We start from the raw sequence: 16,420 nt of genomic DNA, 5'->3' as shown, positions 1-16,420 counted from the left end.
CCAACTTGGCTAGCCTAGTCTTACAAAAAAGATTATTAAAACCCACCAGTCTCCTACATTGGCATACAGATGTTAGCATGTTACAGGAGAACTAGACCCAGAAAAGTTAGATGATGATGGAGATATCCAGTATCTGAAGAAGACTCAGAAGTAACACTTTGATTGCCAGATATGGCAGAATATTGTATAGAGTCTGGCAGAATATAGTATCCAGAGTCTGTGAATACTGTACACACACACACACACACACACACACACACACACACACACACACACACACAGTGCTAACATATATATGTTATAGATATACACACAACACACATGTACATATATATTTCGCTCTGTAGACAGTAAAATATAAATATAAATATATAAAGAGTTAAATTTATTATGAACCAGATTTAATTTGCAGGTCAAGACTCCTGGGCCTAGTGTTTCTAAACATTTTACGTAACAAAGACTTTACAGTATTTCTGACAGGGAAAAAAACAAAAGATTTTAAAAGAACACTAGTCAGAATAGTGCTAATGCTCATTTTGTAAGCATATTAAAAGAAAGGGAAGAATTGTCTTTAGAGGAAAGTAAGATGAGTTGATCTTGTACTTGTGGGACAAATACAAGATGAAAGGACTCAGAGAATTTGTTCTTTTGACATCACAGAATCTCAGAAGTGAAGGATTTTGAGGTCACTCAATTCAACTCTTATTTAATGGGATTGCAGCAGTAACAGGAAATGAAAAAAGAAGTGTAATAATTCCAACTTACAGGCTTTGGAGTTTTCCATGGAGAAAAGAAACCTGTAATAAAGAAAACAATATTTGAACTTTGAAAATATACCCCACTACCACCCACAGGTGGCATGATATAATGGCAACTGTAATTGATTTTAAGTTAGTTAACAGCAAACAACAACAACTACACCAACAAAGTTCTACTAGTTTGTATCATTTTCTTCAAGGAGTTCAAATAATTTCACTGGAATTTTTTTAATGATTCTAAGACTATTTCCAACTGAAGACTCTGAGGGCACAGAAGAGGTGAGTGAAGTATGTCAAACAGTCAGTTGTGTTATAAGTCCTAAAAATAGTCATTCTTAGGATTTCTGTCACACAGCCTTAATGGGAGAGAGAGCGAAGGAATGTAGATAGAGATTTAGAGTTTTAAAGGTAAATGTCTTTGCTCAGTTTAAGAAATAATTCTGTGTTTTTTTAACCTGCTTTCTTTGGTAAAACATCAATCAATAAGCCTTTATTATTCTTAAATAAAATAACATATGCACCTACATTATGAATGAGTTTCTACTATAAATTTTTATGTGACTGTTTCCCCATTGAGATGTTCTCTAGTAGATTTCTATTGCATTAACCTTGTACCCTAGTGCTAGCACAATGTTTTCCATGAAGAAGTTCAAAATGTTTGTTAACTGAGTGAATCATGTATCATCAAAGCCTTTTCCTCTCAATGTATTGACCTCTTTCTGTTATCACAAATGGTATGACGATTAGACTGACCTTGTTGTGATCCAAATAGCTATTAAGATAATTTAAAGTAAGGACAGATTAATTCTCATTTTCTTTTATTATTACTTTATTTCATGGAATTAGTTTTTTAAAAGGCAACAAAACAAGCTTAAAACAATGCAGGGAGAAGAAACTTGCCATATACTGATCCTAGCAACCAAAAACTTAATCAAGTATATAAAATAAGATTACAACTTTTCATATATCTTCCTTTTTCAACAATTTTCACTCAAGTTAATATTAGGTGTTAAGACTTAAATTGTTTGTCAAAATGTCTCATAAAGATGAATACTGAAAACATGCCACATTCTATGCTTATCATCTTTAAAACATACTTGTACAAAACAGGAATAGTTGACAACCATTCCTATTTCCGTTTATAAGAAGTATCTAAAGAAATCTGGACACACAATTACCTACATACTTTAAACAATTGAACTCAGGCATGACAAAAATACTAATTGCAACTCAATGCACTGTTGTAAAGAATTGATGATTGGTTTTATGAAAATAGTAAAACTATACAATCTATCATATTTCTCAGCTTTCCTTAAAATGAAGAGTTAAATTTAATCATCATACTCAAGAAGCTTGTTAGAATTAGCTTTCTTTCTGTCTCACACATTCTGTTCTTATCTCTCTTTCCATTTAATAAAACAATTCTGTTCACTGTGAAGTTTAATTATAATTTAATTATAGGATTTAATCACATCCTTTTTGGAAAGAGTTGCAAGGTAAAATTACAGATAAATAAATACCTTTATCTCCTTGATTCATTTTGTAAAATGCCACTGAAAACAATTAGACTATGAGTTAAAAAGTTAAAAAAAAATAATCTATTGACCAATTAACCATTATTTTCAGTGAAGGATAAAATTTATTTGTTGCTTTATGAAATTGCCAATAACATTTCTTTTGAGAAGAGGTATCATTTATATATTTTCACAATGTCAAAACATTCAATTATTTCCTTTACTTGATTTATGTTGTTACTTTCTTTCTGCAATCCCCAAACTGATTTTGAATAGATACTATTCCACTTTTAATAGGTGCTAGAAATTTCTTGAATTTTGATTCAGAAGTATTGAAAATGGTTCCTCTATTATAAAGCTCTCGCCTCCACATAGGAGGGTGCCTTAAAAGATCATTTTCCTCGTATGGGGCACCTGTATAATCGTTTGAATTCCCAGCAGTTATGGTGCCAGAACTAAAATGGCATAAGCAGGAACTTGGTCATGGACAGATGAGAGAGGGTGTTTAATTTGACCACCTTTCATCATAGGCACTTGGACTCCTCATTCTTTTAAGGCTGACTCTTTCAGTCTGACCTCAGACCATTGGTGTGACCCAGAACTTCTTACTCTTCCATTATGGCAGTTTCTGGGTTATTTCTAGTGCTGAGTTGTACTGCAGAGGCTTCAATTTTTGAGGCAGTGGTTGTCCTTTTTGAGTCATCGTCAAAAAGAAGCAAGTAATTTTAGGGAGTAAACAGCATCAGAATAGATTTTCTTAAAAAATAAATATGTTACCTTTGTGTTTCTTTGGCAAATTATCATTCATACTGTAACCACTTAAATTAAGACTGAATAGAAAACACGTATTTTGGATATATTCAATTTGGCCCTGATTAAGACAGAAGATCAAGTTTTCTATGTGATTAAACTCCAATTTTCTGCTCAACTTCATTGATAATTGTGGGTCAAACTATTACATATTATAAATGCACTATACATTTTTTGTGGAGATGGCCCCTCTAAGAAATCTAGTCTATTCCAATGAAGCCTTAAATTAAAACACCAAACACCTAATCAAAACTTTTAAATCCTTTAAGAGACATTCCAGTTATAATATTGAGCTTATTTCTGAAATTATTCTGGTAGGAGATCGATCACAGAAACGACATTAAGACTTCTGAGATCTAGGAAATTTTCATATACGTGTGTTGTGTGGTGAATATCCACATTCGGCATGGAAGGAATAATTTCTGGACAATTATTTAAAAATTTCTTGCTAAGTTTCACTCTTGCTGTTCACCTAACAGACCATCAAGACACTATTCTTCTGGTTTCCAGAAATCATTACACCTCTCTTGAAGTCCTAGCCTTTCTTTGGCCTAAGCGTTTTGTTAGGTTTGCTTTGCCAAGACGTATTTTTGAACTTCTCACCACTCATCTTCACAGGAAGACAGGAGCAGAGATATAGACAACTATTTCTTAAGCCTTTCTGAGCTAAGGTAGCCCTCTTTCCAAAATCAGCTTATAGAAAAAGAGTTTTTTTCTTTAAAATAATAGCAATTGTTCCTTTATGTTTTAGTTTCTGCTCTTTCCCCCTGACTTCTATAGAAAGTTGTATATCAGAATTCTTCAGTGGGATTAAAACTTCCTTATAATGACTTGACTCATGTTTTTCATACTGTTCATTTATTGACTTTTATCCACAGCAACTGTGTGTGTGTGTGTGTGTGTGTGTGTGTGTGTGTGTGTGTGTGTGTGTGTGTGTAGAAATGACAACAAAAGCAAAAGACTTCAAGACATAGTTATAAGCTAAATGCAACATGGGTAGGGATATGAAATTAAAAAAATAGAATAAGTGAGAAAATTTAGATGCAGCTAATAAGGAAAGTTAGATGTACTTTTACAATTTATTTTTTCAATAGATGCACTTTAATATAAAGCACAAAACTGAACTATACCTCTATAACCTGTCTTTTTTGGAACCAGAAATAAAAGTAAAATGTATTAGTAATTTTACACCTAAAAAGCACAGTGAGATGGGCAGAGAAATGACACAAAATGCAAATAGTTTAGACAAGAAATGCTGGTACTTGAAAACGACAAAAGAGAGAAGACGACATTGATTTTATTATTAAAATTTAAATTAAATTCTACATATCAACTAAATACAATTTTTAATGAACTTTAGAAATATGATTGCTAGATAAAACGTGTATACAACTAAATATGAATTTCAGATAAATAGTGAATACTTTTTAAAGTATAAGTATGTCTCATATATAGCATGAAACATTGCATGGGGCATGCTTATATTAAAATTATTTGTTATTTATCTGAAACTAAATTTAACTAGAAATTCTGTATTTTTGTTTGCTAAATCTGGTCATTCTATATAGGGAACAATTTATGTATGTGTGTGTCCTAGGTAAACATTTAAAAATAAAAATAAAAATACAATAGTAACATCCATTCATTCAGAACAAAACCCCCAGAAAATATGTAATATTTCCTTTTTGTCAGGAGTCTTGCTTTAGAAAAGCCTCAGAAAATTTCATTTGCTGTACAGATCATTGGATTGTGTTGGCTGTCATCTGTAGCCTGGAATGAGGTCTTAACGCATGAGATAAACTCTGTGGCCAATGTTAGTGCCACAAAGAACCATTTTCAAATTGCTTGATGATTGGTCAGCACATTGCCTTTTCCCAAGCAGAAAGGTTAACAGAGTGACTTTTTTCAGGACCTACTTTTCCTAGGAAAGAATATCAATATATCTATAGTATCTCTGAGGGGAGAACCTCTTGCTGGTATGTGTTTGAGTGAAGAGTATTATTGTTACTATTCATTTTCACAGAGCAACAAATTAATGACCTTTCTTAAAATCACCCCAATTCAAATAATGGATCAAAATACAATGAAGCACAGTTTTAACTCATCATGATATTTTCAATTTGGAAGACTGCCAAGACAACTATCTGAGATTTTAAGGAAGTTTCCCAAACAAAACTAAATCTTTCAACATGCTTCCATACTCCAGTTGAGATACTGAGCTCATATGTGCAGAATGTGAAATTGTTTGTCTTTCAGCAGAAATATCTGCTAGAACATTGGATTCTTGTGTTGAAGCTTATTGTTACAATTTCATGTGTTTTATAGGGGATTCTTCAGTTAGCAAAAATGATAGAGATGCTGGGAAGCGCTTTCTATTTCTCTCTCTCTCTCTCTCTCTCTTTTTTTAAGCATCAGAAAAAGATTAGGGACCACTTTGAAATAAAGACCTATTTCACTGTGGATTTCCATGCTCCAGGTTATCAAAAGGTGTACATTCTGTATTGCTTAAAAAAGAAAGAAACATGACATTTGGAACATATTGAACATTGCTGAACCGTACACTGAAATGTGGTTAAGAGGGTCATTTTAGGTTCTCTATATTTTATCACACTTTAGACATTTTTAAAAGCAATTAAAAAAGAGAGGAAAAAGTAAAAAGAAAGAACAAAAGTATAAATATTTCACATGTGAGAGAGAGGAAAAAAAGAGAGTAAGAATTTCCCTCCCCCACAGTTCTTGTGATACCTACCTGGAGGACAAGAAACTCACCTGAGTGCCCACACAGATGCTTCCACCCTTAACTTAGTCTTTCTTATAAAGGATTGTAGGGAATAAAGGGAATTTTCATGTCTATTACATTTCTGAAAATATTTCAGGGACTGTGAGAAACTCTTAATAGAGGAAACTATAAAAGTTTCCCAAAGAGGAAAAAAAGCCCCAGGGTTTTTAGAATCTCCATTTAGGGTTAATTTGAGGGAGAAAATGTCACTAATAAAGTTAATCTTTAATTTAAAGATCCTCCCATTTTCCCACAGCCTGGCAAACAGACCTAAGCTTTCCATCAAAAATTCAGCCTTTGGTAAATGTAAGCCAGCAGGGCAATGAGCTAATTTCCATTAAAATTAGTTCAATGTTATTCACTTTTTTTCTGGTTTTTGACTGACTCAAGTATTTCTTATTAAAATTCATTAAATGGGTTAAGCCCCGCAGTTCCTTGGGATAATTTGTTTAAGCTATTTGAAGTAGGTAAAAGAGGAATTTTTCCTAATGAAACTGACCTAGGCTGAGAAAGGACCTGTCCCTTAAGCGAGCATGGAAGGTACACTGCTGTTAGTACTCAAACATTGTACCACCATGTTTTAGCCAAGCAAGGCCTCCAAGTTCCAAAGGACATTTCACATGCCTGCCATCTTTGACCTGGAGAATTCGTTTCTTTTCTTTCTTTCTTTCTTTTTTTTTTAATATGAGAAGCTGAGGCTTTCTTTGCCATACTTAAAAAAAATGTTACTTTCTGTATCTTTTAAATAAAAGTGTTTTTCTTGTAAACACTGTAAAATTGTCCATTTTCCCCCTGGCTTTGTTCCTTATGAAGAGAGCAATCCAACCATTTCAAGTAATCCCAAAGAGTATCTAAAAAGGATAAGTCTGCACATGTTGTATTCTGATAAACTCACTTACATAAAGGATAAGTTCAAAATAAAGCAGGCAAGGTGAATAGCCTCAAGCAGGAATAAAGGAATGTACTGGAAGAGGAAGAAATGTGCTAGGGAGGCTAAAACTCAGAGTGAGGTGAGTCTTGCAGAAAATAACAACTACAAAGAGCTTTTTATTTATGTTCTGAACAAGACCAAGGGCAACGACGAGAGAAAACTGCTCTGGGTTTATGGCACATTGTAAACAGATGGCAAAGAAAGCATGGAAGGCTATCAAATATTTGCAAATAGAAAAATCCGGTTCTAAGAAGTTTTTATAAAAAATGATGAATGTATAGTATTTTTGTTTGTTTGTTTGTTTGAGGAACCCATCTAGAAACATTTTAAAAAGTAATTCCAGACAGATGAAATATCTGCTTTGGTATTTTATACCAACATTAAATAAATATTTATTGAGTTGTTGGTGTCTTACAAGCATCATAAATTCAACACAACAGTGGTGGCTTTGATCTATTCTCCCAAATCTTCTCTTCAGTGTTCCTTATTGTGGGAAATTTTACCTGTCTTTCTGCTCTCTGAGCTTTTAAGAAAGAAACCTGAAAGTTATTCTTCATACTTCCCCTTCCCTTATTCCTTGTCACCAAATTCTATCTATTCTATCTCCAAAATCTAGTGCAAATTCACTTCTCTTTACCTCCATGTCCACCATTTAAATTCACAACCTATAATCTCTTTCTTGAACTGAATCAGGAGCAAATTTGATGGTGTTACTTAATTTGATTATGCCTTAAAAAAAAATCCTCAAATGGATTCCTATTACACTTAAGATAAAACCTCAAATCTACAAGGCTCTGAATAAAATGGCCCTATCTACCCTCCAGTCACCTCACTAAAGTTCCTTGGGAAAACCAGGCTTTTCTTATTCACAGGGCCTTTGCATAATCTCCTTCATTTACCTACTCTTTTTTTTCTCTTCACATAGCTATGTTGGATTTAAGTTTTACTTTGTCAGGGAAGATGTCCCTAACCTTTCATTTTCAATCAAAGTTCTTTATTGTTCTTTTAAATTCCATCCTATGTTTTCCCTTTTTGTGGCACCATTTGTCAGTATATTTATAAAATTATATTTATGTAATTACATTTTTGAATTATTAGTTTCATGTCCATCTCCCCCATTAGAGCATAAATTCCATCAGTGGAGGGATCATACCTATTTTCTTCATAGTATTCCCAGTACTTAGCAAATACCTGACACATAGTGGATACTTTAATAGATCTATTTGAATGAGAAGGGTAGAATAAACAGACAGAGCCATGAGATACTTGGGAGAACTGATGAGGCCCAGTGAGTTTCTGGGGGTGGAGAAGTGATATAAAGGAGAAGATAAAGTCTGTGATGACTTCTAGTTTGAAAATCCTGGATGGACGAAGGTGTTAATTAGCAGAGGTAAAGGATGTGGAAAAGAGGCATTTTTGAGTGGAGTCCTGCAAGATAGGTTATAGACAAAATACGTTTGAGGTGCTTTGGGAGTCTGGGTTCCAATGTAGTTTGAACTACATTTTGAAGCTGGCACCAAAGTGGGTTTGGGTTCAGGTGTAGAAGTCCCGTAGTAGTTGGCTCTTTTGTCTGGTGCTAGGGATATAATGTGTCAGGTAAAACTTAGAGCAACGAAATTATGTTGCATGAAAAGTAAAGTTCTCAGGGTTTGTAGAAGAATGAGTGAAGTATTTGAATAGTAACAGAGAGCCAATAAAACAAGGCTTTTAGTGGTATGTCAAACGGGGGGTTCACTGGTGGCTTCAGTGGAAGCAGTTTAATTGCTAAGAAAAACCAGAAATCAGATTTCAGTGGGTCTGAAAGAATGGAAGGTGAGGAAGTGGAACTAAGAAATGGCTGTTGGGTTACAGAAACAGTACAATAATGGTTATGGGGGGAAATAGCCTCCCATGAAGGGAGGATTTCGTTGAGGTGGAATAAGCACTCTTACATTCAGATGAGAAGGAACCTGAGCAGAGACAGAGTTTGAAGATTCAGGAGGAAAGGGGATAATTGGTTGAATTGTTTCAAAAGGAGAGGAGAGAAAATGGGATCTAGAAAACCAGGGGTTGAATTCACCATATCTGAAAGAGAAGGAGGTAGCCAAGTACTTATCAAGAGGGTGGGGCAAATCTATCAGTGACAATCTGCCCCACAGGGCAGGGATGGGACTAGGCAGAGAACTTACAGTGGCAGGAAGTGGCAAAATCAATGGGAGTCTGCAGAAGTCCTGTGTATGAAGCAAAGATGTAAGCAGAAAAACAATTCCTGAGGTGGTATAGTGCGAGGGTACGCACCCAGAATATGTGGTAAAATTGACTTGAGTTTTAGTCCCAGCTCCACCTTTCACTAGCTCTGTGGTCTCATATGTGGGAGGACATATACTATCAGGATTAACTCTTGGGCTCCAAAGGAGACCCTGGATTTGCTTTGGGGTCAAAACTGCATGACTATGATTAAGTCCCCTAAACCTCTCAAAGGCTCAGATTCTTTATCTGTAACAAAGTAAGGATAATAACAGGAATTATTTTAATGATAACTAAATAATAATGATACACCTTGCATTCTATCAATATAAAATGGGACATTGTTCTATTAAATGCTTTTGATGCATTTTGAATTGTTTGTACAAAACAGAGTTCTGCTTTCCAGAAAGGTGTTTAACAGTTTATTGCCACAACAGATGCATTTTTTAAGTGTTATGTTCTTTTAAGCTTCCTTTTAAGTTCTCTCTCTCTCTCTCTCTCTCTTTTTCTCTTTTTTGAGTTGGGGTCTCATTCTGTTGCCCAGACTGAAATGCAGTGGCATGGTCCTGGCTCACTACAGCCTTGACCTCCTGGCCTCAGGCAATCCTTCTGCCTCAGCCTCTTGAGTAGCTGGGACTACAGATGTGCACCACCACATCCAGCTTATTTTTTGTAGAGATGAAGTCACCTTGGTCTTCCAAAATGCTGGGATTACAGGTGTGAGCCACCGTGCCTGGCCTTGTGAAGCTCTTTTAAGCTGACTTTTGCTATATGAACTGTGATTTGTTTTGATTTGCTTTATCTCTTTCCTTCATTGCTTTAATCTCATTAGGGTTTTCTACTAAATTCCAATTCCTCCAGATCTTGGTTAGATGAGAAGGTAGCTCATTTTAACCTTACTCCACAGTTCCTCTGCTCGCATATAAGTATATCCCCAGTTTCAATAAGTATGTCACCATTATGGATTTATGAATTGTTTCTAACTTTTCATTTTCCTGAAACTATTTATATAACGATTACTTAGATTTATCCACGGTAACTGGAAATTCATTTTTGATTTTGAATTTTGATTCCTCTCTTAGTGTGTATCCTCAAATAAATTTTTTCAGAAACAGCACATGTTTGGTATGATAGACAGAAGAGTGCCCCCCTGCAAAGATGTCTGTATCCTAATCCTCAAAACCTATGCATAGGTTACAAGGCAAAAAAGAATTTGCCAAACAGATTAAGGCTAAGAACCTTAAGATGGGAGGAGTATTTTGTGTTACCCAGTCGAGACCAATCCAAACACATAAGTCCTTAAAAGCAGGGAAACTTTCCTGGCTGTAGATGGAGAGAGGTGGTAGCATGAGGAGGCCTTGACTTGCTGTTGCTAGCTCTGAAGATAGAAGAAAGGTGCCATAAGCTATGGGATATAGGAGGCCTTTGGCAACTGGCAAAGGCAAGGAAATGGATTCTCATCTAGAGACTAGAGAAAAGAACACTGCTGTGCTGACACTTCAGTTTTAGCCCAGTGAGTCCTGTGTGTGGATTTCTGACCTACATCACTTTAAGATATGTTTGTGCTGTTTTAAGCCACTATATTGGTAAGGAATATATTATGGCAGCAATAGCAAATCTGTATAGCTAGCATCTTTTCTAAGCATTTCCATAAAATTCTAGTTTCATTAACAAGTGAAACTGATCAAAACTTTCTTTCAAACTTCATGAGATTTTCCTATTGTCCTCTAACATTTAGAAGACAAGTTTCTAAAGGATAAGCTTGGATCTGCCCACTTTTTATTTGCAAGTAACTTTTCATTTTCCTCCCTGAATAATTGTATAATGTCTTTTTCATCCTGTAAAATGCCTTATAAACTGCTAGGCTATGTATAGGTGTGAATTTTTCTTCATCAATTCTTCCTGGAATATAATGAGATCATTTGCTTCAGGTTTTTTCTGAAGTCTTCTATTCAAGATATGGTCCGAGGACCTGCAAAGTTTCACCTGGGAGCCTATTAGAAATCCAGAATCTCAGACCCACAACCTACGAATCAGATCTGTATTTTACCAAGATCCCCAGATGATTTATGTGAACATTTGGGAAGTGCTGGTCAAAGGGTATCTTATCATTTGTAGACTTGATCTTGACTATTTTTATTAGTCTCCTTAATTTCTTGGTCCTTTGACTCCCTAATATCAGTATTTATCAAAGAGTGACATGTCGCTTCATTCTCCTCCAAGAGGTTACAGTCAAAGCTTTTGTTTCCTGGTTCACTGCTTCTCCCTTCCCTGGTAACTCTGACGTACTACTCTCCCTACCTCCCCAGCCCAGGTTTGGCCTTCCTATTGGATACAGCCTATCAAAACCAGAATTACTGGCCCGGTAATGTCCATGTGATTGCTGTTGGGTGGAGTGAAACTTTTGTGTTTTTTTTTTTTTTTTTTTGAGTTGGAGTCTCACTCTGTATCCCAGACTGGAGTACAGTGGCACACTTACGGCCACCGCAGTCTCAACCTGCTGGGCTCAGGTGATACTTCCGCCTCAGCCTTCCAAGAAGCTGGAACTACAGGCGTGAGCCACCATGCCTGGCTAATTTTTTGATTTATTGTAGAGAAGAGGTCTCACCAAGTTGCCCAGACTGGTCGCAAACCCCCGGGCTCAGGCAATCCTCTTGCCTCAGTCTCCCAAAGTGCTGGGATTACAGGCTTGAGCCACCATGCCTGACCTGGAGTGAGACTTGAGACCTGTGGCTCCATAACTGGAGAACTCCTCATGTTGACCTCTACATCATTAACTTCTTGCAGTAACAGTCCTGCTTCTTACTGGTGGTAATGAATGTTTTAACCTTCTGAGGTAATTCCAAACTCACAGATTTGTCTCTTTCAGTCTTTTTATTTTATCAAGCATCATTTTTTGTAGTCTTTGCAGTTTAGCCTGCTCTGCCTGCTTCTGATTCTTACATATTATATCTTCTAGCATCTGAGGATTCCAAGCATGTTTTCTCAATTTCTTGTTTTCTGCAGTACGTCTTTTTTAGTTCATGTTCTTCCTCCTAATCTTCAAGGCTAATCATCCCTTTTGTACATGCTTAACTATTTTGTTATAGGTGCCATGCTGCATTTAAAAAAAAAATCTATCATTGTTAGAATCTGTGAATCCCTGGTATGTCTCCGATGTCATCTTGGCACTTTACTGGGGCTACTCTTTGGGCTGATGTGACTTTAAATGGAGTTTCTTAGTAGCATAATCTTTTAATGTAGAGAGCAGTTTTATTTCTATCTTTACTTCTCTATGTTCATATATCTGGATCCCTGACTTTTTAAAAGCTAAGGTATGGAGTATACGGCAGAACCGATGTTTATTTCTTGTTTTAACTAACTTAACCAGTTAAGGTTTAAGATCAACCTTCATTTAAGACAATGGCTTCCTTGATTAGCACCGCTTGGTACTGCTGGTGGAGATAAAGTTCAAAAATCATTGTAGGATTACTCTTGCAATGTATTTTTGAATAACAAAAGTTGCAAAGACTGACATTAAAATGTTATTTGCTTTATAGTGACACTTCTTGGGGTAATTGATTTTTCTGTTTCTCCTTGTTTATTTTTTTTATCTCCCAGGTTCTTCTGTAGACCTTCCCAGAGAGGAAGAAAGATGATTCAGATGGGTGTGCTGTGGTGTGGAGAGTCACAGTTTGCAACTCAGTCCGTGGATCATTAGGAGGAATCTTCTGAGGGCTGTTTATGAATCAATATTTTACATAACACAAAGACAAAAGATGATCATGGATGCCATTTTAGATTGGGTTCTCACAAAAGCAGACCCTAAGACAAGGCCAAGAAACTCAAAATAAACAATGAGGAAAGTGAGTCAGAGAAGGCAAACACACCAATGTATAGATTATCACTGTGAGCAACTAGGCATGCCCACATGGACCTTCTGAGAAGCTACAAGAACATGGGGGATAAGGATTGCTCTTCTCAGGTGTTAACTCTCCTGCATTTGCATTTCTGAGTTGTGTCTTAAGACTGAGGAAGCAGCTGCCAGTAAACTTGGGTCAGCTGAGAGGATACAAGTGAACATCAATAGTATCTGTTGCATATGCTGTGAATGAAAACAGGCAAACCATACCGTGGTGGGAAGAAAACCTACATATGTGCTTAGAGTGATTATTTTGGAGGAACAAGGGATTTACATAGCATTAAAATGGAGATGGCAAGTGAGTCTCAACTCTCATGCTAATTGGTCGACTGGTTGCCTGGAGTTCTGTGTTGAGACCGATTCTCAAGGGCTCGGTGGGAAATCATCTTTATCAATTAGTAATCCTAGCTATAGAAAGGAGGAAAAAGGGGTGGTAGGTGGATTATGTTTTGCCATTCTGACTTAAAGTGGAGGCTATGTTTTTATTACTGTAAGAGTTGAGTGAATGTATTGCTAATGAAATAATTCTTCCACAAATTTGACCTTTAAGATGCACAGCATGTGGGGTGTCTTTGGTTAATGGGACAAAATATGAATCAGACTGATATAGACTTCAGAGGCACAGCAGTAATAATCGGCATTAGCTTTGTCATTTTGGTACCGTTTTCTGGTAAACATGCTAATTTTTTTCCTACTGGTATATAAACAATGAAATATTCACAGTGTTAACTGAAAGTATAAAGATATCAAGCAGACAACATGTAATAGCTTCAATAATTAGGCCTAGCATCAATGATAGTATCAATGCCTGGTCCCTGCATCAGTGCAGAGACAAGTGTAATCCATGTCATAATATTTTAATGAAATATCATTTACCCTGGGACATAATTTGAACTGTTTTCTGAGTCCAAGATTAAGTACAACATCAAATATATTTCAATAGTAACTTGTACCACTGCAATTCAAATTGATTCCAAGTCCCGTGGTTATTATTTTCTAAATATTCCTCAAATCCCATGTCCAGTGCTGCATCTAAGTAGTCCACTATCAGGCCCTGTCTGGCCCACTGCAGCCAATCTACCTACCACCTGCTCATACTCTCTTCCATCTGTTCTTCACATTGTAGTCACAGTAATCTTTTCAAAGCATAAATCTCCTCATGTTGCTCCTCTACTTAAAACTCTGTAATCGGCTTCCCCATGTTTGTAAGAACAAAGTGAAAAGCCCTCATAGAACCTTAATCTGTTTCCTATCCATTTTCCTAGCCTTACCTAGCTCTGGGGCTCTGCTGCTACCTGCTTTTCTCCAATTCCTAGCACAGTACCTAGTGTAATTAGGGACTCAGTAAATACTTGTCGAATGAGTAGAAGAAACGTCAAAATGCATTTTTACCAATACTTACCATTTTTATTTCTCTGTGAGAAAAATCTCATATTTAGCAGTTTATCATGTAGACAGCAGCTTTGGATATATCGTCACACTCCTTATGAGCTCTGGGTGAAGGAGGCAGGGGAGGGATGATGACACAGATCTTACAGAAGGCACCGATGTTCTGATGGTATCATGGGCATGCAAGAGGGAAGCGGCAGAACCTGGACTTGGCCCTCACCCTCTCTGACTCCAAATCTCCAGTTCTTTTCCTACGCCAGTCTGCCATAATAGGATGGCAGGTTATTATGCAATTAGCAAATAGCTAATTGCCATGTTCTTGTCCTAAAATCTCCCAGGTCAGCACATCAACCCGCAATATCTATTTGTGTGTTGCTTGTTGGCTTTGCATTCATTGGAACAGAAAAGGCCAGTAGCAGTGACCACTTGGTAACCTAGGGGTTGTAGTGGTGGAGGATCAGTTACCAGGCACATCATGACTGTATGTGCATTTGCTTCTTAGAGACACTACTATAAGGGGCAACCTTCCAAGGTGCTGTTCTACTTAGGAAAGAAAGTTCAGAGACCCTATGGAGTCCCACATGGGAAGAACTAGAGTTGGAAAGGCAGGACAGACACAGACACATGCCACCGGGAGAGTTGGATGTCCTTGGGCAGAGAACAAAGCTCTCTACAACTGTCACCATACTGCATAAATGACAGAATGAAGGAGTCTACTGGGCTGTCAGCAATGTGCTATGGTTGGGCCATGAAACATACTATAAGTGATACATGTACTATAAGCATGTTGAAGCCATGGAGAACCTTCCAGCTCCTGGGTCCTGTCTTTACAGATGTAGACATGAAGGCTTCCCACTGAATCATCACAGGGTTGATGGCTTCACTCTAGGTAGGTTCAAATATCAGAAGTGATGTAAATTTTTCAGAGAAGGGGTAAATCAGTGCTTCAACTCACTAGTAGTTGACTTAAGCTAAATAAGACCATATTTTGTTTTGGTTTTAATCTCAAAAAAATAGTGAAGGCAGGGGCCATGCTTTGCACTAGCAGAGCTATCTTTATTGTTAACAATCAACTTCAAGTGATCCCACAATCAATATTTTGCAGTTGAATTGAATTCAATTAATTTGCCAGCTTATTTTTAAAAAATAATTTCCCAACATCTTCAAATCACTTAAAAAAAAACCTCCAACAATGGAGGCCTTTAAAGATAAATAGGGTTTGAAAAAGCGTATGCCACATATGTCACCTGCATATGACAAAGTGTTTGTGTCACCTGGACCCACCCACAGACTTTGGGCCTAGTTTGCTTTCTTTTTTTTTTTTTTTGAGTTGGAGTCTCACTCTGTCACCCAGACTGGAGTGCAGTGGCCGCTTCCGGCCACCGCAGCCTCAACCTGCTGGGCTCAGGCGATCCTTCTGCCTCAGCCTTCCAAGTAGCTGGAATTACAGGCATGCGCTACCATGCCCGGCTGATTTTTTTGATTTATTGTAGAGATGAGCTCTTGCTGCCCAGGCAGGTTTCGAACCTGCGGGCCCAGGCAATCCACTCACCTCAGCCTCCCAAAGCACAGGATTACAGGCTGAGCCACCGAGCCCGGCTCTAGTTTGCTTTCTGAAGTCGCATTAGCACTGCGAGGCTCATTCTCACTGATGATTCTACACACCTCTCCAGTGGGGATTGGCTCTAGATTTTTTCCTAGTGGAATTAACAAACCGAGAACCATGTTTTCCAGTCAGAGCCAGTGGATTACAGCCCAACTGTGTCTCTCTGCAGCTGGCGCCCTTCTCAAACCGAATCTGGTGCCTCATCACAGCTGACACTTCATACCTCCTCTGTCCTCATCTTCTCCCCATGTGAGGGGGGACTGGAACATTATTCTCCTTCTGTTATGGATGAAGGTCAAACTGTGTTTCTAACTGCTGCCCCTGCTGACTGGGCTGCTCTGACTAATGATGACTAATGTTTTACAGAGGCTCATGGAGAACGTGCTGGTCTACCTTGTTAATGAGATTAGGGTTCATTCCTGAGTCTTTTTTTTCTCACTTTGTACTTGTTCCCTTGGGGTCTCCTTCACTCTGATGGTTTTAGCTTCTGTCTGCATGAGAATAAT

At 37.2% G+C, this 16,420-nt stretch overlaps 1 protein-coding gene across 1 annotated transcript in view; it reads right to left on the bottom strand.

Annotated features, from left to right (window-relative positions):
* The window catches only part of MAGI2 (membrane associated guanylate kinase, WW and PDZ domain containing 2), a 223,949-nt gene extending 207,831 nt beyond the window's left edge, over positions 1 to 16,118 (bottom strand). Inside the window, exons 1-2 of the mRNA XM_021709136.1 lie at positions 15,974 to 16,118; positions 766 to 797 (exon numbers count right to left, since the gene is read on the bottom strand). Coding sequence (XP_021564811.1) covers positions 766 to 797; positions 15,974 to 16,118 — 177 coding nt within the window. The remainder of the gene's footprint in view (positions 1 to 765; positions 798 to 15,973) is intronic.
* Between the last annotated feature and the right edge of the window lie 302 nt (positions 16,119 to 16,420).

Source organism: Carlito syrichta, unplaced genomic scaffold (assembly GCF_000164805.1).
Source record: "Carlito syrichta isolate Samal-C Ts95f unplaced genomic scaffold, Tarsius_syrichta-2.0.1 Scaffold165773, whole genome shotgun sequence".
Taxonomy (NCBI): domain Eukaryota; kingdom Metazoa; phylum Chordata; class Mammalia; order Primates; family Tarsiidae; genus Carlito; species Carlito syrichta.
The sequence above is the reverse complement of the archived record's forward strand: the minus strand, read 5'-3'. Positions and strand labels throughout refer to the sequence as shown.